General features: G+C 35.2%; 1 protein-coding gene across 4 annotated transcripts in view; it reads left to right on the top strand.

Annotated features, from left to right (window-relative positions):
- ZNF638 (zinc finger protein 638) overlaps positions 1-22,404 on the top strand; it is a 72,537-nt gene extending 50,133 nt beyond the window's left edge. For 2 of the 4 annotated variants that reach the window (XM_060168478.1, XM_060168475.1), the window contains 11 exons: positions 862-903; positions 1,402-1,536; positions 2,711-2,836; positions 7,180-7,217; positions 11,665-12,889; positions 13,480-13,545; positions 15,409-16,363; positions 17,177-17,281; positions 19,628-19,726; positions 20,468-20,586; positions 22,089-22,404. In XM_060168478.1, the coding sequence (XP_060024461.1) occupies positions 862-903; positions 1,402-1,536; positions 2,711-2,836; positions 7,180-7,217; positions 11,665-12,889; positions 13,480-13,545; positions 15,409-16,363; positions 17,177-17,281; positions 19,628-19,726; positions 20,468-20,586; positions 22,089-22,154 (2,976 nt within the window). In that variant the 3' untranslated portion in view covers positions 22,155-22,404. Of the gene's footprint in view, positions 1-861; positions 904-1,401; positions 1,537-2,710; positions 2,837-7,179; positions 7,218-11,664; positions 12,890-13,479; positions 13,546-15,408; positions 16,364-17,176; positions 17,282-19,627; positions 19,727-20,467; positions 20,587-21,821 lie in introns of all 4 variants that reach the window. The other 2 variants (XM_060168476.1, XM_060168477.1) reach the window with 2 other exon arrangements.
- The last annotated feature ends 1,957 nt before the right edge of the window (positions 22,405-24,361 follow it).

Here is a 24,361-nt window from a genome sequence, read left to right as displayed (position 1 = left end):
GACTTACTTCACTCTGTATAACAATCTCTAGGTCATCCTCATCTCTGCAAATGTCACTATTTCGTTCCTTTTTATGGCTGAGTAATATTTCATTTTATACATGTACCACATCTTCTTTATCCATTCCTCTGTCGATGGACAATTTAGGTTGCTTCCATGTCCTGGCTATTGTAAATAGTGCTGTAATGAACATTGAAAATGCATGTATTTTGAAAAAGCCTTCCACTGAGAATCATTCTAATGTGATGTAATTGCTGGGGTGGTCTTATATACAGTAGTGTCGAAGAGAAAAAAAAATTTAAGAACCATAGTCTCATAAGATAAAGTTCCTTTTCCAGACATTTAAGCCTTTTATCAGCTAGCTTCTCCCAGCTTTGACATCCCTGTGTTGTGCCAGTCTTGGCCTCTTTATATAATTCAGCAGCACCAAATCACTATACACTTAATACCCTGTGATGTTTTTTTTACTAGCCTACATCTCTGTTCTTCCTCATCCCCTGTTATGCTTAGCTGACTTTTTGTTGTGTAATTTGAATTCTCTTACTGTCTGTTAAATTAAATCTCTTATTCCTTGTATATGAATTTGAGTGTCTTCCCCTAAATGGTACCACCTTATTAGTCTTTAATGTACTTAGGGGATTAGGAAGAATTAAAGTCTGTGGGTAGGGTGGGACTTAGATAACTTGTTTTAGGAAGAGGGAAAGATTATTGGAAGGAACAGAAATTTTGCTTACTTCTCATTTTATGAAATAGTTCTTAATGCTTATTCATATAGATTATTATATCAGTAAATCTTGACGAATTAAATATACAAATAAGAAATAGCTTACACCTTCAATCTTCCTCTGTTTGCCTTTCTAGGAAGCTATATTTACAACCTTGATTAGAGAAAATGACCCAGAGGTGAGTTTTGCATTTAAATGCTTTTGTACACTTGTTTAACTGATAGAAACATTGGTTGTTTTATTGTTCACCTGTCAGGAATTGAAGAAAATCTTAGCACTAGTTTTAAAATATTGAGGTGATGGAGATGTCAGATGAGTCTTCTCTTGGTAAAAATAAGAAATAGAGGGTAAAGGAGTCCTAATGTGCAATATTTTTTAGATTCTGGAGCCATGTTAACTGACTTGGGTAAATATTCGGTATATTAAGTGTTTTGGGTACATATTATGTTGATAGAAGAAAGATTATACTTCCTTTTTTAGTATATTGTTTCACTGATTATTCACATCTAGTACTAAGACCTCACTATCTTTACCTATATGGTCATTTTCTTACTCTTGGGAGAGGACATTACCTGACCTCTGAAAAATAAATTGTTAATCTGTGTTTTACACTTTGATACTTTAGCTGTTTTTCTCTTTTTCTGTGCTGTCTCTTTAAAAAAAACAAAAACTACAGGCAAATGTAGATAAAATTTACGATCGATTTGTACATCTTGATAACTTACCAGAAGATGGACTTCAGTGTGTACTTTGTGTTGGACTTCAGTTTGGAAAAGTGGATCACCACGTATACATGAGTAATAAAAACAAGGTAACAAGGTCCCTTCTATTTTCGCTGTATGTTCTGTAAAGAATATATAATTGAACCCTATATTCTTATGGTCTGTAACTTTTAATTCAGCTTCTGAACTGAAGCACCTATAAACATTATTCAGCCTCTTAGCAGAATTATGATATACCATCATATTTTCTCCTGGGCTTTGGCAGGAAGAAGAACTCTTACTTTGAAGGGGAAATAAAAACTTGCACAAGGGAGAAGGGTAATACGTGCAAAGAGCATTATCTTTTGGGGAAGTGCAGACTTGTGTTCATCTAGCCTTAACTACCTTTGTGACCTTAGCTAAGTTAGTTTACACTTTTAGTTCTTATTTATAAAATGAAAGGATGTCAGCCAGGTATTTCTAAAATCCCTTTACGTTTTCTGTGCCCTCTATCTTCTCTATTTAATTCAGTCGTGTCCATGAAAATTAGATTTTGGTCAACCATGTATTACCTAGAAAGGTAGAAAGGGTTTTATAGCAAAGTTGACAGTATTTGCTTCATAAAAAATACCTAATCGACCAAGTAGTAGATACTAATTTCTTTGACATCTTGAAGAAATTTCTTTAACTATGTTTAAGTGTCAGTTCAGTGGCATTTAAATATATTCATGTTGTTGTGCAGCCATCACCACTATCCATCTCCAGAACTTTTTCATTTTCACAAACTAAAACTCCCTGTCCATTAAACAACAGCTCTCCATCCCCCCTTTTCCTAGCCCCTGGCAACCACCATTCTACAACTTAAATTTCTGTCTCTGTATTTAACTACTTTAGATACCTCATATAAGTGGTATCTAAAGATACCTCATATAAGTGGAATCATACAATTTTTGTCCTTTTGTGTCTGGCTTATTTCACTTAGCATGTCTTCCAGCATGTGTTGTAGCATATGTCAGAATTTTCCTTCTTGAGGCTGAATAATATTCCATTGTATGCATGTACCACATGTGTTTATCTACTCGTCTGTTGATCGACACTTGGGTTGCTTCTACCTTTTGACTGTGAATAATACTGGTATGAATATGGGTATACAAATACTTGTTCCAGTTCTGGCTTTCAATTCTTTTAGTATATACTAAAAAATGAAATTGCTGGATCTTATGGTAATTCTACTTTTAATTCTTTTAGGAACTAGTAATTAATACTTTTCTGTCTTTTCCAAAGGCAATTCTTCAGTTAGATAGTCCTGAATCTGCTCAGTCAATGTACAGCTTTCTGAAGCAAAATCCACAGAACATAGGTAACCATGTATTGATCTGCACATTATCTCCAAAGCTAGACTCATCAGAGGTAAGATTATTTTGTATCAACTTCTGTGCTTTTAGAATATGAGGAAAGCATAAAGATCATTCTCCCAAAGCTAGAAGATACACTCTGAAGCTGATTTCGAGAATTATTCTTGGACAGTAGTCAAACTCATTCTGAGTTTAGATACTGTTTCTTTTAAAAATTTATTTTGCAATCATTATTCCAATTTTCATGGTTTATGGAACAGTATAAATTTGTATAAATGAGAATAAATTGAGGTAATTTTAGAAAATGTAGCATATTCATTCTGATGCTTGCTATGGACATATGTGCAGAGTGATGCCATATACATAGCATGGTTATCTCCAGAATGCAGCTCTAGATTGAGTCCATTTTGACTTCCTCCTGTTAAAAGTTTGGTTTTTTTCTTTTACTTGTTTAAATTATTATACTCTCTTCTTTTATAAGAAAGAAGATTTTACAGGTTCTTGGCTTGCACAGTAATAATCTTTGAAAACTATGAATAGTTTACCTTTGAAAGAATTAAATTGAAACTCAGATGTTTTCTCTTTCTAATAGTTTCATTGTATCTCAATAGCAAGAGGTAAATAGGGCCTTATATTTGGTGTCTGCAGGTTTTTGTTAATCTGCCAAACTCTTGTGCTAGCTCAAGAAAGAGAAAATTCCACCATCTAAATCCAAATTAAATAGATCACCTATAAGTAAATGAATGCATCATGATACTGATTTAAGCACAAATTTATTTTTTAAAATAAATTTATTTATTTGTTTTTGGCTACATTGGGTCTTCGTTGCTGCGTGCAGGCTTTCTCTAGTTGCAGCGAGCGGGGGCTACTCTTCGTTATGGTATGCGGGCTTCTTATTGTGGTGGCTTCTCTTGTTGCAGAGCACAGGCTCTAGGCACACAGGCTTCAGTAGTTGTGGCACACGGGCTCCGTAGTTGTGGCTCGCAGGCTGTAGAGCGCAGGCTCAGTAGTTGTGGCGCACAGGCTTAGTTGCTCTGTGGCATGTGGGATCTTCCCAGACCAGGGCTCGAACCCGTGTCCCCTGCATTGGCAGGCGGATTCTTAACCACTGGGCCACCAGGGAAGTCCTTAAGCACAAATTTGTGTGCCTTGTTTAACCTGATTTCAGAAGAAAATTTTTTGAAGTTTTTAACTTTTCTTTTTTCTTAACAGAACATTGTATTTTTAAAACTTTGTGTTGTGGTATGTTTCAAGTTATTACTTTCAACTATGTTCAGAATTACAGGAAACACAGACTACACAGAAATTTTTCTTCCAGAATTGTGGTCCCAAATTCTTAGACTTAAAGAAAATGAAACAAGTGGAAATTATATGAAACTTCTGCCTAAATTAATGCTTTATTTCCCACATCCTAACTCAACCTCATTCTTGAAGAGCACATTTAACTTATTGTAAAAGACTTATTAGCTCAACCACTGATAAGCTAGCCTTGTAATCTTGAGCATGTCACATAATGTCCATTATATCCATTTAACAAATCATAAATTGGATAGTAGAGGCAGGTGGACTAATTTCAAGGTGTTGTAATAGTCTATATGAGAGGTAATGAAAGCCTAAGCTAGACTATGAGGTGGAAATAAATCCTGCCCCCAGATTTTTTTTAATAACAGTTTTTAATTTACCATGTTTATAATGAGTTAATTAGTATCCTATGTTACCCTCTGTTCAATATCCTCCCCCCATATTTGTTACCTGTAATGTTACTTCCACATGTAATACGTTACAACCTTTAATTCTATAACTATAGTTACCTTGCATACAGAGTATGAAGGCATAATTCTAAGTACTGAAACCCAGTACCTGCATTTTTGATATCTTGATTATGAAGATATTTACTGCAGAATTTAGTAATGAGAGTGGTTCTATAAAGAAAGAATTACGTGTAATTTGCACACTTGGAAGGGACTCTCCTATACTCGCAGTCTTTTCTCAAAATGATGCTGTGTTTTTGTTCAGTATTTGGGTTATGGCTTTCCTGTACAGTTAAGGAGTTGTTTTTTGTTGTCGAAAGGAAAAAAGAAGACTGTCTTCATGTTACTCGGGTCACATAACTTAATTACTATTTGTTGAATAGAATATGCTCTCTTCTTAGAGCTATCCTTCTGACACCCTGTTCTAAATTTATGGCCATTTGCTTTGTAAAGCATCTATATACCTTTGATTTTCTTTTTATTGCTCTTCTGAGTTACTTCTGTTATTTCTTGGACTCTGTATCTCCTACTCTCTTGGATTACTTTCTGTTTGCCAGAATATATTGTCAAATAATTTTCCCAGAAAGTATGTATGGCCAGTAAACTTTCTAAATCCCTGCATATTTAGAAATGACTTTATTTTTCTCTTACATGTTTCATTGATGGTGTGTCCAGGTGGAGAATTCTGTGCTCAGATTGTTCTTGCTTTTATTGTTTTGTTTTTCTTAACCAGTGTTGTTAAGGAGAAGGCTGATTCCAATCCTACCTCTATGTAATTTTTTTTTTCTCTTTGAAACCTTTTAGCATTTATTCCTAATTCATTTAGCAAATTGTTATCTAATTCCTTCTCTATGCCAGCACTGTTTTAGACTTTGGAATACATTGGTAAACAGAGGAGTCAATGGCCCAGTCTTCAAGGAGCTTATTTTTTATATATATATATATATATATATATATATATATACATATACACACACACACACACATGCACACACACACGTATATATACGTAGTGTGAGGTGGTAAAAAGTGCTATGAAGTGCTGTGGAGAAAAATCAAGAAAAAATGATAGAGTGTGCTGGATGGCGGGGTGTACAGGGGGATATGTGTATTTTAGAGTGGTCAGGCCCCTCTGAGAAAGAGTTATTTGAGAGACCTGAAAGAAAGAAGTAAGAGAGCGAACTCTACTAACGTATCAAAGAGAAGAGGTTTTTAGAGAGAACAAGAGCTAAGGCCTTAAGGACATATTTGGTGGTTCGGGAATTCCAAGGAGGATCAGTATGGCTAGTGCAGTGAGCAAGGTTTTAACTTGGTTTGGGACTTACTTCCTATATCCTGCTTAGATCATTCATTGAATTTATGAAATCTAAAAATTAGTGTGTTTCTTCACCTGAGGAAAATTTTCCTCTTATATCTTTGAATATTTCTTCTCTTCAAATTTTAATGTTCTGTCTTTCTGGAAGTAGCACCTGTACTGATATTATGGATGCTATATCCTATTGAATTTTTTTTTAGAAAAATTTTTTAGAGAGTATTCTTTAGAGTTGTTTTTAAAGCAGTTCTCTGAAATATCTTGAGTCAGTTTTGTATCCTTAATTTGTTCTCTCTTGTGCATTTGTTTTTCTCTTCTATTAATTTATGAATAAAGAAGCAAGTTAGCTAATACAGGTATCTGGTATAGATTTTCTCTACTATCATATAGGTTGGTTTCGGTTTCAGTTTCCTCTAACAAGTTTCTCCCGTGAATGAGAAGACCGCTTGTAAGCACTGTGGATGGGACTTATCAACTGCCATCTTTAATTTTCTTTATATACCATTACAATGTAGACTGGATACCTTACCAGATACCCTAGTAAAGAAGGTCTTTACTCTGGGACTCCAGCACCCCACCGGGAACCTCTCTAGAAATATTATTCAGTTTCTATACAATATAATTCTCGGCTTTTAATCTGAGAAAATCTAGAGAAAGATAATTCTCAACTCAGCACACGATTCCCCACAGAAAAAGCCTTCAGCTAGTATATGTAAGTTCTAAAGGGCAGATATTTTTGCTGTTTGTTCAGTGATGTATCCTAAGTACCTGGATCAGTGCTTGGTACATAAGCACTGAATTTTAATTCCTCCTTTCATTTTGGGCCCCAGGACATTGCTTTCTTGGTGGTTCAGGTTCATGTTTAAAAGGATTATTGTTAAATTTTGTCTAGCACTTCTATGTGTTTTGAGTAGAAAGCTTTCTAAGTCAACTAGTCTCTCATAAATAGAAGTCTTTTAAAATAATAATTGCACAAAAAATATGTTGATATTTCAGGTTGATTGTTTTTATTCTTAGCAAAAGGTGGTATTTCCAGGCTTTTAAAGTTAAAATTTTCTTATTTGTTATAAACATTATGGAAACTTATTTTTCTCATTAATTTCTGTGTGTCATTTATTCTGTGTAATCTTATTTAGAGATCTTTATCTAAAAATGGGAAAAAAATTCTAGAAGCTGATGGTTATGTGGACACTGAAAACTATCTGTTTTGATATATTTTTAAGGTATGGGTTTTTTTTTAGCTTAGATTTTAAGAACTGAAAACACTGCATTGATGAGTTAAATATTTTAAATCCAGTAGAATAACCTCTAATAAAATGTGGAATTATATTACAGGCTGAAGCTGAGAAAGACCCAGAACTAGGGAAAAAAAGGTATGTTGCTTTAAGTTTGCTAACAGTTTTTATAGTACGTAGTTAATTACTGAATATTATTTCTGTATTTTATGGTAGTTGTTCACTAGTAACAAAAAGTTTGTATCTTTTATGAGTGTTATGAGGGTGTTTTTTGTTTTGGGGTTTTTGGAGGGCTCTGTTTGACCTAGGGGCTTTTTTTGTTATTATTTTTGGTCTCTTTCAGATATTTACTGATTTTTTTTTTTAGGAGAAGTGAATGTGTACACACAGTTTGAATTAAATATATAAATTTGCCTTCTTTATGATATGTTTTGCTAAGACTCTTGAACAGCTCAACTCTGTTATCAGTATTATATTCTTGTTAGATTTTTCTGTTCCAAAATAGGCACAGTGTAAATTTTAAGTTTGTATAATCCTTTCAAATTTTCATTGAGTTTTTAAAACCAGAAAGATAATATTTAGTGTGTATTTTGGTATAAAACAAAATACTATGTACACTGCTTTATATTTTCAGAGGTTGAAAGCTTGTTCTTCAGAGTCTATACAAACTGGTAACTCACAACTTTTTTTGACCACATATAGTATATCCTGTTCGTAGTGACTTCCTTATCCTGATGAATACCACACTTATCACCACCCTTGTCCCACCAATGAATAACCTCCCTTTTACTGTTCTTCATTGGGAATCACTGATAGAGAATTCTTTCTCTCTTTCATACTAAGTGGTTTACCCTTATTTCTTAGTCAGTGGAGTAAGAGCTTATCAGTTTGAAAGAGGAGTTTGAGTGTTTAAATATGGAAAGTTTATTTTATTTGATACACTGCCTAATTATAAGATGCCTGAAAAACAGGATGTCTTATAGATTTTTCTTCTCAGTAATTAATTTTTATAAAATGAGACTTTTAAATGATAAAGATGATTATGAGTACATTAAAATATATCGGTAACTTTAAGCAATAGGTTGGCTATATGTATCCACACAGACTTTTTTAAGTTGCACATCAGCATACCAATTATATTTACATGCCTAAGAAGTAATAACCAACAGCAAGCAGTGTTTGCTACAAAAGCCCGCAAAGGGCTGAATAAGTAACAATGCTGCATGTAGTAGTATAGATAGACCTGCAGTTTGGCTGTAGTAACTCTGGCTGGTAATTAAGCAGGCTCTTCCAAAAATCCATTTTATATGTTTCATTTGACAGTTTCTTTCACGGCCAAAAGAATAGTTATTGTGTGTGTTTGGTCATTTTCTCTTTCATTGTTTTCACTTATCTTTTAAAATCAGATATGTCTTAATGAATTTACAAGTAGTCTAATCTTATTAATTTTTAAAGTTCTAGCACTAATAATTTCTTAATTCCCACTTTGCAGTTTTTTTCTGACTTGTATGACATTAGAGAAAAAAGACATGGGATGTGGCTGAATACGTCACATTTCTTTATTGGAGTAAGCTGATCCTGAGAAAATACTGGTCCTTTTTTTTTTTTAAGCACTTGTGGATGCTAATTCGTTAACATGATCCTCTTGTTTATAGTTAATGTAGAGTATTTGTTTCCTTTTTAAAAGAAATCTCACATGGATATATTAATAATTTAATAAAATTCTACATTTTCCGTTTTAACCAACCCCATGTGAACATTATTTATTTATCATATGATTAAGGCTCCAAATAAGGGTGCAAGAGGAAATGTTCACCAGTTCATTAATAATGTTGGGCAGTACTCAGTGGCCCTCTGAAATAAATACTGATCTTCAGTGTTATGTCTCAGTCTAAAGTTTCTCAGAAAGTGTATGGTATGGTGTTAACCTTTGTTCTCATGGCCAGCTTTTACTATATACCTTCTCTGAAGATTTTGAAACCCTGGTTTTATGGAGGGGTGGGGTAGGACAGGGGAGTGGGAAATTAGATACCCCTATCCTGAACCCAGCCTTCCTGGAATCCTTTTTCGGTCCAGTTTCCAGAATATGATTTTGTTTTCTTTGTTCTTTTAAAAGACTGTTTTTTATATTCTGGTGTTAATAATTTCATTTATTTGACATCTCAAACTGACTTTCCAAGCTAACTTGATGAACACTGAAGGTTTTTACCATGTCAGCCAGAAAACTAGGTACTAAGTTTTGGAAAATAAATCCTATGAAGAAAGCACTATGATTTGGAAAGACTGGCACACAAGAACAAATATGGAATTAAGCCATTTTCCTACGTAGGTTCATGCTGTCTGTTTCAAGTGTGAAACTGCATAGTGATTCATTTTATATAAAAGATAACAGCTTTTTAAATTTACTGACAAACTTTAAATGCGGTAAAGGGGGAGGACTTGCTATATCCTAGAGCCAGGAATCAAAATCTCCATTGTTCTCCTTCTCAAGCCCAGTAAATTGGTGTTTTTGTATAGCTCTAGTTTGTAAAGCCTTTAGGGTTAATATGCAGTTCTGTACTGAGGCAGGAGTTTGAATTTAATGTTCATTATTGGAAATGAGTCTTGTAACTTAAAAATGAAAGCTTATTTCTTGAGAAATAATATTTACATAACTGCTGTAACTGAATATCACAACTTTTTCTTTGTCATACTTGTGCTTGGCTGCAAGTTTTTTTTTTTACTTTTCCTAAGAATTTGGAACACCAAAAATCAGCCATTGGTTTTTTTTGTTTGTTTGTTTGTTTGTTTGCGGTACGCGGGCCTCTCACTGTTGTGGCCTCTCCCGTTGTGGAGCACAGGCTCCAGACACGCAGGCCCAGCGGCCATGGCTTACGGGCCCAGCCGCTCCGCGGCATGTGGGATCTTCCTGGACCGGGGCACGAACCCGTGTCCCCTGCATCGGCAGGCGGACCCTCAACCACTGTGCCACCAGGGAAGCCCCCATTGGTATTTTTTAATATAAGGGATGTGAATCATTTCAAATACAAACCTTTAAACCCTTTCAGCATACAAAGGATAGCTTATACAGTTGACTAGAATATTATTTGATAAAGGTCTATGGTTACTGACTTTTTAACTTAAATAAATTCCTCAAACTCTTTGCCTTAATGGCTTTTCTTTAAGAGGTGTTTCTCTGATCTCTTAGAAAAGTTTTCTCCTCTGGAAGTTTAAACTTACCATCATTGGAGGAGGGAGGAATAGTTTATTGGCTCATATGATTAGACCCTGATGTGGTAGCACTTTTGCCAAACTTCTGAAATATTATTAATGTCTCAGGACACGAACACCATCTTGCAGTAACTAAAGAGTATATAGCCACCCTTTGAGAAGCATATCAAAAGGGATGTCTCATCCCCTCCTTCCTTGAAGAGTAGGAGGAAAAAGTCAACACTGAGATATTGATATGGCAGGATCACTTTCTGGAGTCTTTTTCCAAGCTGTACCTTCTAATGTAATTAAGCAGATGTATTTGTTAAACATTATTGTGTTGACAGCGTGCTGGATGTGTCTTCAGAAGCTAAGATTTTCCTTATTACTATTCAGGATAATCTCTTATCTGTGGAGCATTAATATAAAAACCGTTTATTCTGTCTCTGTCTCAGTGAAAATAGTTGTATCGCACACTTTTATTTTTATGTTGGATTTGGGAGGACCTTGATGAATTAGATCAGTTGCATGTATTTGCCATGTATTTCCTCCATTTCTTCTAAATAATTTTACTTAAAATTTTAAGCTATATATTAGAATCTTAAATTAGTCTCTGTAACTGGAAGGATTTCTTTTAACAAATTTCTTCTTGTGATATAGCCAAAGGCACATACTTTATAATAAGAATACATGTTTATGTTAAGGTGATGGTATCAGCTTTGCCTCTAACTTTAAATCTCCAACAGAGTAGTTAAAAGACATTTCCAAAGAAAGTTTTCTTTTAAGTATTACTAATAAATACAGTTCTTGGGAAATTGAAAACAAATCTGTTTCACATCCAAAAGAAAGAGGTGACGTGGTTAAGATAACTGTGGCCTATCAGTTTCTGTTCCTTTTAGGTAAGGCTCACTTATAAAATTGTAAATTTTAATGCATGGATCATTAGTTTCACGAACCATAAACATATTTTATTATTTCAGTTACCACTGTTGGGGAGATAGGACCTAATAATAATTTGAGATGTCTCAAATTCACATTCAGCCTTCTGGTCTCAGGGGCAACTTGACACAGAAGGAAAAAAAAAAGATTATAACTTATATGAGTAAAATGATTGTATCAGTGGTCATAATATTGCCATAATTTCCTTTGAACTAAAAAGAAATCTTTAGTGCAATGGAGGATCTTTTTAAAATTTTATGTTATTTGTATATTTACATCAAAACTTCTTAACCATTATAATGCTGATTGACTGGATTTCCCAATGCTTATTGCTCTTGTATCAGGAAGTCTTAACAATTAGCATCGACAGGACTATTTATGATGCTTGAATTCTCATCATAGTTTGATTTTTGTTTGTGTTTTTGTTTGTGTTCTTTTTGTTTTTAAATACTTTTAGCCCTGACTTGAAAAACCGTCCAGTTGATGAAAGTGAGGTGCAAAGAGCAGCTGATAGTCCCTCTGTTAAACCTAGTGAAGTTGAAGAAGAATCTATTCCCAGCATTCAAATAGAAACTTTTATACAACAGGAAGAGCCTTGTGAGGAAGAACCAGAAAAAGCACTATGTGTCTCTGACTTTGCTATTGAAACATTTGAAGTTGAAACTCAGGGAGAGGAGGTCAAAGTGGAAATTCCTCTTGTAGCATCCACTCCAGCCAGTATTGACTTATTCACTGAAAATGGAGAGCAGTCTGTTTTAAATCAGCAGGTGTATGCCAGTGACTTTGAGAAGGAAGAGGCAGAAATTATTAACCCTGAAACAGAATTATCATCATCTGATAGTGCATTTATAGAAGAAAGGAACATCAAAGGAATTCTAGAAGACTCTCCATCTGAAGCAGAAGATTTCTTTTCTAAGATTACACAGTCTATGATAGAAGCTGTAGCTGAAGTAGACAAACATGAAACTGTTTCAGAAATAGTACCAGCTACTTGTGTTGTGGCCTTAGTACCTGGAATTTCCACTGGGGATGAGCAGGCAGTGAGCACAAAGGGAATTTCTGCAAAAAGTAATATGGATGAAAAGGAGGAGAATGAATTAAATACCAAGGAAACCAGAATGGATCTGCAAATACGAATAGAGAAGGCTGAAAAGAATGATGATAAGATGGTTGCAGAGAAGTTGGAAAAGATTGTGGCTGCAATGAAAGAAAAGCCTGCAGAAAACTCAGTGACCAAGGCATGCCCAAATAAAGGAGTGGTTCAGGCCAATAAGTCTGATGAAACTAGTAAAATTAGTATGCTGCCTGCATCAAATGCATCTAGCAGTAAATCAAGCATCAAGGCTGGTATGGTCTCTTCTCTAAAGGCAAAAGCTACAGCTTCAAAATCTGAAAACCAGAAAAGTTTTCTAAAATCTGTACTCAGAGATCAAATAAATGCTGAAAAGAAACTTTCAGCCAAGGAATTGGGTCTCCTTAAACCTACAAGTGCCAGATCAGGCTTGGCTGAAAACAGCAGTAAATTGAAACCCACTCAGAGCAGTGTCACCAGAGGAGGCAGTGGAAGGATCTCAGCCCTGCAAGGCAAAGATTCTAAACTGGATTACAGGGATATTACAAAACAGTCTCAGGAAACAGAGGCTAAACCTTCTGCCATGAAACGGGATGACAGCAACAATAAGGTGAGGAGGGTAGGAAGAATGTTCAGAGAATCTATGAAGTGATTATCTCTGTTGTAGCTAAGGAGTAGGAGATGTAATCTTGTTTTATGCTTTCATCTCCTCACTCCCTTTGCCCCCAAGCTCCCTTTTTCCTTTCTTAAATGACTCCATTGATTTAAGCCAGTAGACACTTAGAATAATAAGCTTAAGTGTATAATTTATTAACAGGTGTGAAAGCATTATTTGGATAAAGTGTGGTCAGAAATAAAACTTTGTATTTAAAAAAAAAAAAATTCTGCATTGAATCTCCTGAGGTGATTTAGCACTCTGCTCCTGAAGTGGGAAACAATTTTCTCTTTTAAATTGAAGCTCCCTTTATCAGCTTACTGATGGCCCAACTTAGACAGTAAAACTGAATTTAACTACAACTTATGGAGATGATGCCTATACTGTTAAATGATTGTTGACTTAGCTTGGTATACCTGTTAAATATTTGTATAATTGAATGTGTTTGGGTAATATTTGCTGTTTGAATTCTTTTTGTGTTTTAAAGAACATTAATAACCTAGTTGTAAATTCTGTTTTTCTGTATTTCTTATTTAATATTTCAGACTTTGACTGGGCAGAACACTAAGACTTCTAAAAGCACCACTGGTAGAAGTTCCAAACCCAAAGAGGTAAGAAACAATCTACTAACACAGACCCATCTATTCCATCATTCCATGAAAGAGTTCGTCCACCTTGTAATTTGTGTCTCTCCTGTAATAATTAGTTTGATATAGAGCAAGGGACAGGAATGAGATAGTATATTTTTGACCCCACCACCAGTTCGTTTTCCGACCTTGAGCTAGGCTAAATAGTTTGTTCTTGGTGTGGGGCAAAAAGTTACACAGGGATGGAAAGGGGATTAGAGTAGGAAGACACGTCCAGTCTCACATCAGTAGGAATGGGTTGTAACACAGAATAAAATCATCTATGTAAAGGAGGTTGACATTTGACTTGAGTCCTCTCCATTTTGTTATCCTTTTGGTATGGCTCAATTTATCCTAACTAGACGGGCTTTAAGATTTACTTTCTTGGTACTGACTTCTGCTGCCAAATAAACATGTTACAATATATTTGGCTGTTTGGTATTTTAGATTTCTGTTATTCACAGAATATTTTTTCAGTTATTTTACTTTTTTCCCCTGGTAGGGCATAAATTTGGGTCTGTTTTATTAGGGCAAGGAGAAATGTTAGTAGTTTAAGAAGCAGAAGTAAGGATTATGGTTCTTCCATGGCTTAATAAATTGATAGTACAGTTGCTTACAGATTCCCCCTCCTGCCCTAAATTTACTGGGTATGTATTGTAATGCCATTATTATATTTACTAGTAATTGACCATTGATAGTGTACTAAATGTGTAGGAGGCCTGCCAGGAATTTATTTTCTTTAGTAATTGGCACCATTTTTCAAATTACAGATACTGTTTTTTTTTCAAGTGCAGTCATATTTGTCATTAAGTCTTAGTAATAAATTTTCCATATAACTTTCTCAAAATATAAATCTTATATAGGCATACCTCAGAGATACTACAAGTTCTGTTCCAGACCAGAATAGTAAAGTAAATATCTCAATAAAAGTGAGTCACACGTATTTTTTGGTTTCCCAGTACATGTAAAAGTTATGTTTATACTATACTGTACTCTATTAAGTGTACAGTAGCATTGTGTCTTTTAAAAAATGTGCATATCTTAATTAAGTACCTTATTGCTAAAAAATGCTAACCATCTTCTGAGTCTTCAGTGAATCATAATCTTTTTGCAGTAGTAACATCAAAGGTCACTGACCAGAGATCACCATAACAAATATAATAATAATGAAGAAGTTTGCATATTGTGAGAATTACTGAAATGTGACACAGAGACATGAAGTTAGCAAGTGCTGTTGGAAAAATGGCGCCATTAGACTTATCACAGGGTTTCCACAAATCTTCAATTTGTAAAAAGTAGTATCTGCAAAGTACAATAAAGCAAAGTGCAATAAAGCAAAATGTGCCTGTATCTTAGTATTACACATCTTAAAATATGTATATAAATGGATTGATGGAACAATCTAGTTAGCTATTAACTTTCTAGTTGCATTTGAGGTGCTTTTAGTAGTCCATGAAGTCTCCAAAACACTTGCTAGATATCATTTAACGTATGGAATAGTAAATTCTTTATATTATATTAATTGTTTGATAAATGCTCTTAATGTAGTATTTTTGTACATCATATTTCCAATTCGCACATCATTTAGGAAATAATTGTAATCTTACTGAAATTAAGTAAAGGTGGAATTAGATTGATATTGTTAGGATTTTACCTTTGGCATTGTTCACTCTTTGGATTTGTTTGTGGGGCTTTGAAAAATAACTAATTTCAGCTTTTGGAAACATCTCTATACTGAAATTCTCACAAATGATAGATATGTCATGCACATTTATTGAGACTGTATGGAATCTAGCCAGTTATCAGTAGTTGTTCACAATTCTGTGAGTTTTTTTACCTTTCCAACAGGAACCCTTATTTCCATTTAATTTGGATGAATTTGTTACTGTGGATGAAGTTATAGAAGAAGTGAATCCTTTTCAAGCCAAGCAGAATCCACTGAAGGGAAAAAGGAAAGAAGCTCTCAAAAATACCCCTTCCTCTGAACTTAACTTGAAGAAGAAGAAGGGGAAAGTCTCTGCTTCTCGTGTTGTTGAGGGAGAATTATCTTTTGTAACATTGGATGAGATTGGGGAAGAAGAAGATGCAGCTGCACATATAGCACAAGCTCTAGTCACTGTGGATGAAGTAATTGATGAAGAAGAAATAAATATGGAAGAAATGGTAAAAAATTCAAATTCACTTCTTACATTAGATGAGTTAATTGATCAAGATGATTGCATTTCCCACAGCGAACCTAAAGATGTTACTGTACTGTCAGTGGCTGAAGAACAAGATCTTCTCAAACAGGAACGCTTGGTAACTGTGGATGAAATTGGAGAAGTGGAAGAGCTACCTTTAAATGAGTCAGCAGACATAAGTTTTGCTGCTTTAAATACTAAAGGAGATGAGGAAAATACTGGAAGGGATTCCATTGGGTTCATTTCTTCTCATATGCCTGAAGACCCTTCTGCTTTAGTTACTGTAGATGAAATACAGGATGACAGCAGTGATCTGCATTTAGTGACATTAGATGAAGTAACTGAAGAGGATGAAGACTCTCTGGCAGATTTTAACAACCTTAAAGAAGAGCTTAATTTTGTTACTGTTGATGAAGTTGGAGAGGAGGAAGATGGAGACAATGATTTAAAAGTTGAATTAACACAAAGCAAACATGACCATCCCACCGATAAAAGAGGGGATAGAAAAAAGAGAGCTATGGACACAAAGAAGACAAAACTTGAAGCTTTGTCCCAAGTGGGTCCAGTAAATGAGAATGTTATGGAAGAAGATCTGAAAACCATGATTGAAAGACACTTAGCAGGTAGATATTCAGAAGTGGTAGCTTTTGTTTTATGAGGGGACTACATTAAAAATTTTTTTAAATATATGTTACAGCATTACCAATAATTTCACTGTGTATTGACATAAGAAGCCAACAGATAGTTATGGCCAAGTGATACTTTCCAAAGAAATATGTTCAAGTTTCACAAATTTCTCTTAGTTCAGACCCTACCCCAAGTTACTGTATCTCAAGAAAAGATAACAAAGCCAGAAAGCAAACTAAAATACCCAGATTAGAATTGGAATGAAAATGATATGTTTGTATTTTTGAGAAAATACAGCTTTTGATAAGTAGAAGGCTGTTTATACCAGCCTGCCTCCTAGTTTTTGCTTAGACTTAGGATTTGGGAAAATTTGTGAAGGTACCATTTCACTTTTAAGTAATATTTTGATGGTATAGAATAATAGGTCAGCTCACTTTCAGTACTTTAGGGAGATCAAAATAATTTCAAATACAAAAATCTTGAAAGATTTAACCAAACTAAGAATAAAAAATACTAGCAAGGTCCCACAGTCTTGAACAAAATAGAAAAATGTGTGTAGGCTCCTTGAGAAAAGCAGGTGGGAAGGTGGAGTTTTGATCAGGATAAGTGGGAAAATAAAAGGAGAATGCTTAGACTAGTGCTGAATTTTTAAAAACAGAATTCTTCTATTTTATATTAGAAATAGGTGTCCTTCCCAAATTTGAGTAATATCTATCTTGTTTGCAAAAAAGGTGTTAAAGTTGTTATTCAGAGTTAAAAGCAATTTAAACACTGTTACTGTAGCAATAAATTAGACTTTCTCTTTAAAGCTAAAGTGCCAGCCAAGAGAGTTAGAATTGGGAAAACGCCACCATCAGAAAAAGCTGTTACGGCAGAACCAGCAAAAGATGAAGAGGCCTTCCAAATTAGTGAAGGTAAAGCAGGATCGATAGAAGTGGGGGAGAGTAACACAATATGAGGAGGTGGTTAAAGTTCCAAAGATCTACTGTCTAAGAAGAAAAGTTGAAAAAGAGTCAACAGAGCAGGGATGGGAGTTGAGGGAGTGAGGGAAGGCAGCCCATTAATGATTAGATCTGGATAAAGATTTTTATCTTTGCAATTATAGAGATAATGGAACATAATGGAATGGGATAATAGAGAATAATATGTGATCCTATTAGAATGTGACAAATTTTCGTGGAAATGATCTGTGAAAGGTTATTCTGACCATGTTGCAGCATCAAGTAAAAATTATTTATTAACTAGCTTTAATTTGTGTACCAGGTCCCTTGCTTTGTGGATGCTGCCAAGCAGGCAGCCATGAATTAAATAAGATGTCTTAATAACATTAATACAGTTTATGTTGAAAGAAATAGGGAACAGTGTCTAGAATACTGCAGTTACTTAACAAGTATTTGTCATTGTGTCCATATATTCATAGCAAAATCCTAAATCCCTAGTACCATTCTTGAAAACAGCACCCTCATTGCCCTCCTGCTTTTGTATCCTATGTTCTCTAAGGAAAAACTACCACCTGTGATTCAGTGGAATCTCATTGACCTAGCTCTCAGCTGGGTCCTCAGTGCTGCTCCACAGTTTATTTAGGCCTCCTTCCTTTCCCATTTCCTAACCAGGTGTAATAAAAACCTAAAACCCTTCTGCTTGTTGTCATACTGGATTAAGTTTTTTTCTTCTTAATTTAGTCTTATTTGACTTCTCTGCATCATTTGTTACTGTTGATTATGTACTCTTTCTTGATGCTCTCTCCCTTGGCTAAGTGGGTACTCCTCCTTTGTTTATTGTTCTCCATTAACCTCTCCTTGATACCAAGCCATAGTCAATGGTTTTACTAACTGACAAATGCTTCTAGCATAATTTCATGAGGGCTTTCCCCCCTCGGGATTTCTGTTGTGATAGGGCAACTTCAGCTACCAGCTTGCTTAGAACTGCCTCATCTCAACAGAAGAACAGAAAAAGAATCATTTCTTTACTGCTTTTGTAACCATTTATTTTCATTAATAGACAATATATTTGATGAAAGAACCTAGCTTAAGAAAAAGTCATTTTTTAAATAATTTTAAACTTAAAATATTTGTTTTAATCTCTTAATTATGTAATTATATATAATATGTATTATTGTTGTTGTTGTTATTAGATAAAGGTGCCTTTGGCGTGGTAGCAGCAAATGTGTTTGAGAAAGTATTACTCTGTTGAGGGTTGTAGCAAGACACTGGAGGCTGTTTTAAGCATCAAGTCAAGAAAAGCGAGACAGCCTTTTTAATCGACTCTTTGGGACTTGATGACTGGTAGAATGCAAGGAGTAAGAGAACAGTAAATAACGATTTCATAGTTTCTAACCATCCCCTCAGATTAGGGAAAGAGTAGCCCAGTTACATGGGGAGAGCACTGAACTTGAAATCACAAGTCTCTGTCACTTACTGGCTATGCATCCTTGGACATAATCAGTTTCTTACCTCTTTTGGGTTTTTTTTCTCCATCTGTGAAGAAATAGGGATAATAATGATTTGACCTGCCTGTCTCACACGAGATAAAAGCTAAATGAATGATATGTATGTGAGGGAGATTTGTCCAGTGCTTTACAACAGTTAGGTATTTCAGCTGCTGAGGGTAACCAGAATTGCTTGGAACCAGTTTTTGTTTTTGTCTTCCCCCGAGATCCTGTTAGGCATTTTGCTGATAACATTGAGTGCTTCTTACATGTTAATTCACTTTGCTGAGTTTGAATGTTTGTAGTTTCACTTGTGATTCAGTCTAACAAGGGTCTTAGTCCATCAGTTTAGGCTTTGTTTTTCTTGGTTGGAAGGGTTTCAATACAGGACCGCAGAATTATTCTCTGCTCGTGTCCTTTTCTCCTCGATCCACACTCTTCTCCCACCCCAGCACTTTTTCATATACACGTTAACTCTTGCCAGTAATATAGAACTTGAAGTTCTTCCATTACCTTTAAAATTTTTCCTGAACAATGTGTAAATAAAATATGCTGCTAAACTTTAGTCCCATATCCTTGAATCTATTTAATAAGGTTGAACAGATTTACCCATTTATTCCTTATATAAAGACTCTTGGAAGAATAGTCGGGTGGGATTAACCAAGAAAGGTTTACTTAGAGAGATGATCCATAAATTAATCTTTTTTTTCATAGATTAATCTTTGAAGGCAGAGATTATCTGATGTCAGCTTCAGATAACATCACTTAGTATAAAATCTATAAATCTATTTTGAATAACTTTTTTTTTCCTTGAAAAATTTAATGACTTTAGTCGATGAAGAATCTGGATTAATGGATTCAGAACCAGAAAGAAAACGCCAGAAGATTGAGGACTCTTTGGGGAAATCAGTGGCACCTGATGTCCCTGAAGGTAAAGTAAAAATGACATTTTTTCCTTATCCATGTGAAATAAAAATTCAGAACCGTAATAAGTGTTCTGTTGTTTAGATGAGTAATGCAATGACCTTGCTTAGATGATTAGAGTGGAAATTAGCAAGCTTTGCACACTGGCATTTCTGAGAACAGTTTATTAAGCTGTGTTTTTACCTGACAAAGATATTTTTATTGCACTCGTGAAGTCTGGGATATGTACTCTCTTTGTTGCTCTGGTAAGAATTGAGTTATACTTGCCCAGGCAGAAATTCCAGTTGAGTAGGACATGATGGAAAAGCTTAGCTAGCAAACTTTGTTCATGGCCAGCTCAGATGAGCTAAGGGGCACCTTATTTGTTTACCCATTGTATTCCTCACGCAGACAGTTGACTATCATTTTGCCTCTTCTCCCTGTTTTATTTTAACAGTGGATTCCTAAGAGGTTTATTTCAAAGACTACCAGATTCTTTTCCAGTGAACTGCTATTCTGAAGGAATTCCCTGCCATTCCTGGAGGTTCTGGAATATTACAGAATTTGTTTAAAAATAAAGACTTCTGTTTTGTGATTAGAGGCTTAATTGCTCTTGATCCCTAGATATATAACAGTGTGTATTATGTTTGTACATAAATGTATACTGTGCTTAGTATGTTTATCATGTTCAGATAAATTAACACAGCTCTAGATAAATTATCGTTAATTTTTTTCCTTCCTCTTCCCCCTCTCTCTTCCTGTCCTCTAGATTTAGACTTTCTTGTACCGAAGGCTGGATTCTTCTGTCCAATTTGTTCCCTCTTCTACTCAGGTGAAAAAGCAATGACAAATCACTGCAGGAGTACACGTCATAAGCAAAATACAGAGGTAGATATTTCTTATTTTTAACTCATCAAATCTTCAGGTGGTGGTATTATAGTCAAACTACTGAAGTGTCCACACAAAATGTACATTCTTTCCTTTTGGAAGAACTTTTTAAGGTTTGTTTATTCCTCTTAAGTTCAAAGTACTATTCATGTCCTTCACTGTATCTTGCCAGTAACTCCTAGTTTTTATTCTTTTTCCTCTGGCAGCGTTTGCCAGAGTAGATTTTGTATATCACTAGTCCCATGTGACACTCCATTAAAGTGTGGGAAACTGTATATTCTGATGCCCTCTTGCAGAGTCATGGACACATAACATGTTAAAGTTTCAGACTTGTCTAGCCAAAGAATCCACTTAACTTTATTTAATCCATTTCCTCACTACTACCACCCCTGTTTTTAGTTGTACATGGCTTTGGGACACATTTAGATTAGAACTCTAGAGAATCATCATTAGCCATAATTGAAACAGTGGTTCTGATTCCTCCTGAATGTTTGAGAGTTGCTTTATATATCCTCTGTATTGAATTTGTGGCACAGACACTCATCTAACATTCATTGAGCTGTTATTTGCTGGAAGCTTATTCAGTCCCCCAATCAATTTTATGAGGTAGATGCTATCAGTTCCAATTTTGAAGATGAGGAAACAGGATTAAAGAGTACCTAATCCCCAAGATCACATAGCTAGTTAGTGGCAGATTTAGGATTTGAACCTACCTTTGTTTTATTCTAAGCTTATGCCCTTAAACATTGTGCTGTGCTACCTATGCTCTTAACATGTCACTTTTCCACTTGAAATCTTCCACTGGCTTCATATTACACTTGGAATAATATGCAAACTTCTTATTGTGGGTCTGTAAGGCCCTACATGATCTGATTTTTTTCCTACTTCTCTGACCTCGCTGTTATTGCTCACTGTGTTTCAGCTTTTTTGGCTCTCTTGTTGTTTGTACATGAAAGGCCCCTTTGCTGCCTTTGCACCTTTATATTGCTGTTCCTTTGCCCTCTCCCAGCCCCCCTTGTATAGCTGGTTCTTCCTCATCTTTTAGGTCTCAACTCAAGTAACAGCTCCCCTGAAAGGCCTTTGACAAAGAAAGACCTAGCTAAAGTAGAACACTCCTCCCAACCCAAAAAGCAGTCAATCTCATTTGCTTTACAGTCTTTCTTTCCTTTATAATACTTACCACCACCCCCTAAATTATCTTGTTTATTCTTTTATTGTTTCTCTTCCCCTACTAGAATGGCAGCTCCATGAGGTAAGGGGCCTTATCTATCTTCTTGACCACTGAGTCCCCAAGCATCAAGATAATGCATAAGTATATCATAAATATCAGATGATTCACAAATGGAAGGAAGGAATGTTAATGTAAGGCACTGTGTTTCTAATCTTTATTCTGTAGGATCAAGCTCTTTAAATTATAAATACAGTGAAATATATTAGATACATTTGTAACACAGCAAAGCAACATCTAATACATATTTTATATTATGAATTGCTTTTAACAGAAGTTCATGGCCAAGCAAAGAAAGGAAAAGGAGCAGAATGAGGCTGAAGAAAGAAGCTCTAGGTGATTGGGGGAAAGGGGAAAAAATTCATTAGAAATTCGTTTAGGGTCCAGTTGATTTGTGTATTTTTGTTATCACTTAATTTGTAATTTTTGTTTCAGAAGCAAATATTCATGTTGTACAAATTTTGATTGCCCTTGATGTAGAGACTGAAGGGGAAAGTATGATGGGTTTGATTTTTATATCAAATCATCAGGCATGGAGAAATATCTTTTAGAAGTGTTAAAATAAATGTTCCTACTGTATATTTAAAATACCATGTTGTGTTTGTGGCTGATTTATTAAAGACTTGCTGGCCTCTGCAGACAGGCTTCTCTACAACCACTGAGACTTGGGATGTTTGGTGATTCTTCTTGTGTTACTGGAAATCATAGGCGTGACAGTGTTTGACTTTGCTTCAAATGGTACAGGTCAAAGATTTCTTAAAACTCTCAATTTTTCTGGGTAAAATTCAATTACAGCATGTTTGGCTCAGGTAGGTTTGAGTAAAACCTTGCTTGACTTTTTTAATGGCTTAGAAAGACATTTTTTCTGCATCTGGTAACATCTGCTATTTTTGCCAGGACCCATTTAAGGTAGCTCCTAGCAAGTCATTTAATATTAACTTGAAACTACAAAGACAAAGTAGCCTTTACTTTCTGTAGACCACAAGAATTGCTTTTTAAACCACTTGAATTATTATTTAATATGTTTGTGGGGAGTTGTAAAGGTACAAAAAAATAATTCACTGGATTGTTAGGTGCTGGACACAGCCCTGTACTGTAAAGTTTTAGATGAGGCCATGCTTCAGACATAAGTCTACTGACTGAGAATTTTTAGTATCTGATTCTTTATCTCTTTAGATTAGAATGCACCAATTAACAATAGAGGGTGAATGGAGGGAAACAAAAAACAACTACTTTTTTAGATCTCTTACTCCCATCACAGCACAAGAGTTAGCTCACAGTCAGCAAGAGTGGAGTGAAGAACACAACATCTTTTTGTTGTTGCTCACCAAACTCACTGCACACTCAGTTCACACTTAGCCACAGCCTGAGCAAAATGATAAAATACTACACGCCACAGAGTAAGGAATGGGGTGGGGAGAGGGATGGCTTGTGAATGCCAAGAGTCTGTTGTAATTAAAACCATATAGGTGAATGAGGTACTAAGAGGGAGAAGAGCTATTAAAAGGTTGGAGTATAAGGAGCTGGCAAGTTAAGGTGGCAGAGTAGGGAAGTTCCATGATGGTCTGGTGGTTAGGATTTGGCACTTTCACTGCCAAGGCCCGGGTTCAATCCCTTATCTGGGAACTGAGATCCCACAAGCTGTGCAGTGCAGCCCGCCCCCCCCCCCAAAAAAAAAAGAAACACCAGTAGAGTAAATAAGACTCTTAAAGAATCTTTTCCTGGGGCTGCTTCTGAAGCTTTTAAAACCAGAGAAGTTAGGAACTTCTTTAATCTTGCCTGGATCAACCTTGGTGTTTAATCTTAAGAATTTATTTTTATTTATTTTTTTATTTTTGGCCACACCACGTGGCTTGTGGGATCTCAGTTCCCCAGCCAGGGATTGAACCCAAACCACGGCAGTGAAAGCACCGAGTCCTAACCACTAGACCACCTGGGAACTCCTTAATCTTAAGAATTTAAATGTGAAACTCTTACTTCCTTCAAATTAGTTATCTGGACATTGGGATTCTAAATTAAAATAAAAGGAACTGCTTAAAGCATAAAAGTATAGTAGAGGTGATTTGTGTGTTTTACCCTAGTGACAGATGTTGATGGTTCACTGTATGTAGTAAATAATGTTCCTCTCTGCTGCTGCTTGCACTTCAGACTGGGAATTAGGACTCCAAATACAAAAGATTTTTAGGTTTGTTTTGTTTCGTTTTTTTAAATAAACATACCTTTTTTGCATATAATCTTAGAAGTGTTCTAGACTTTTCCAGAAAACCTTGAAATACCTACCTCCCTTTATTCACACTACACATATGGAATGTCATTTACATAGCAGTTTCTGCTTATTAGTTGGTTAAGGTATATAATTGGATTGCAGCTTTTATCATTTCAGCATAGTTTCTGTCATTATCTAGACACCAAAGCAAGAAAAGGTTGTGTTCTACACCTCCATAAAGGTATTTAGATTCTTTTACCCTTTCTGGCATAGAATGCTGTGGAAGTTTGCCTCTCCAAAACTGCTCCTTCTGAATTCTTTAAAAAGAAAAAAAATGTGTT

The sequence above is a fragment of the Lagenorhynchus albirostris genome, chromosome 13 (genome assembly GCF_949774975.1).
Source record: "Lagenorhynchus albirostris chromosome 13, mLagAlb1.1, whole genome shotgun sequence".
NCBI lineage: Eukaryota > Metazoa > Chordata > Mammalia > Artiodactyla > Delphinidae > Lagenorhynchus > Lagenorhynchus albirostris.
The sequence above is the reverse complement of the archived record's forward strand: the minus strand, read 5'-3'. Positions and strand labels throughout refer to the sequence as shown.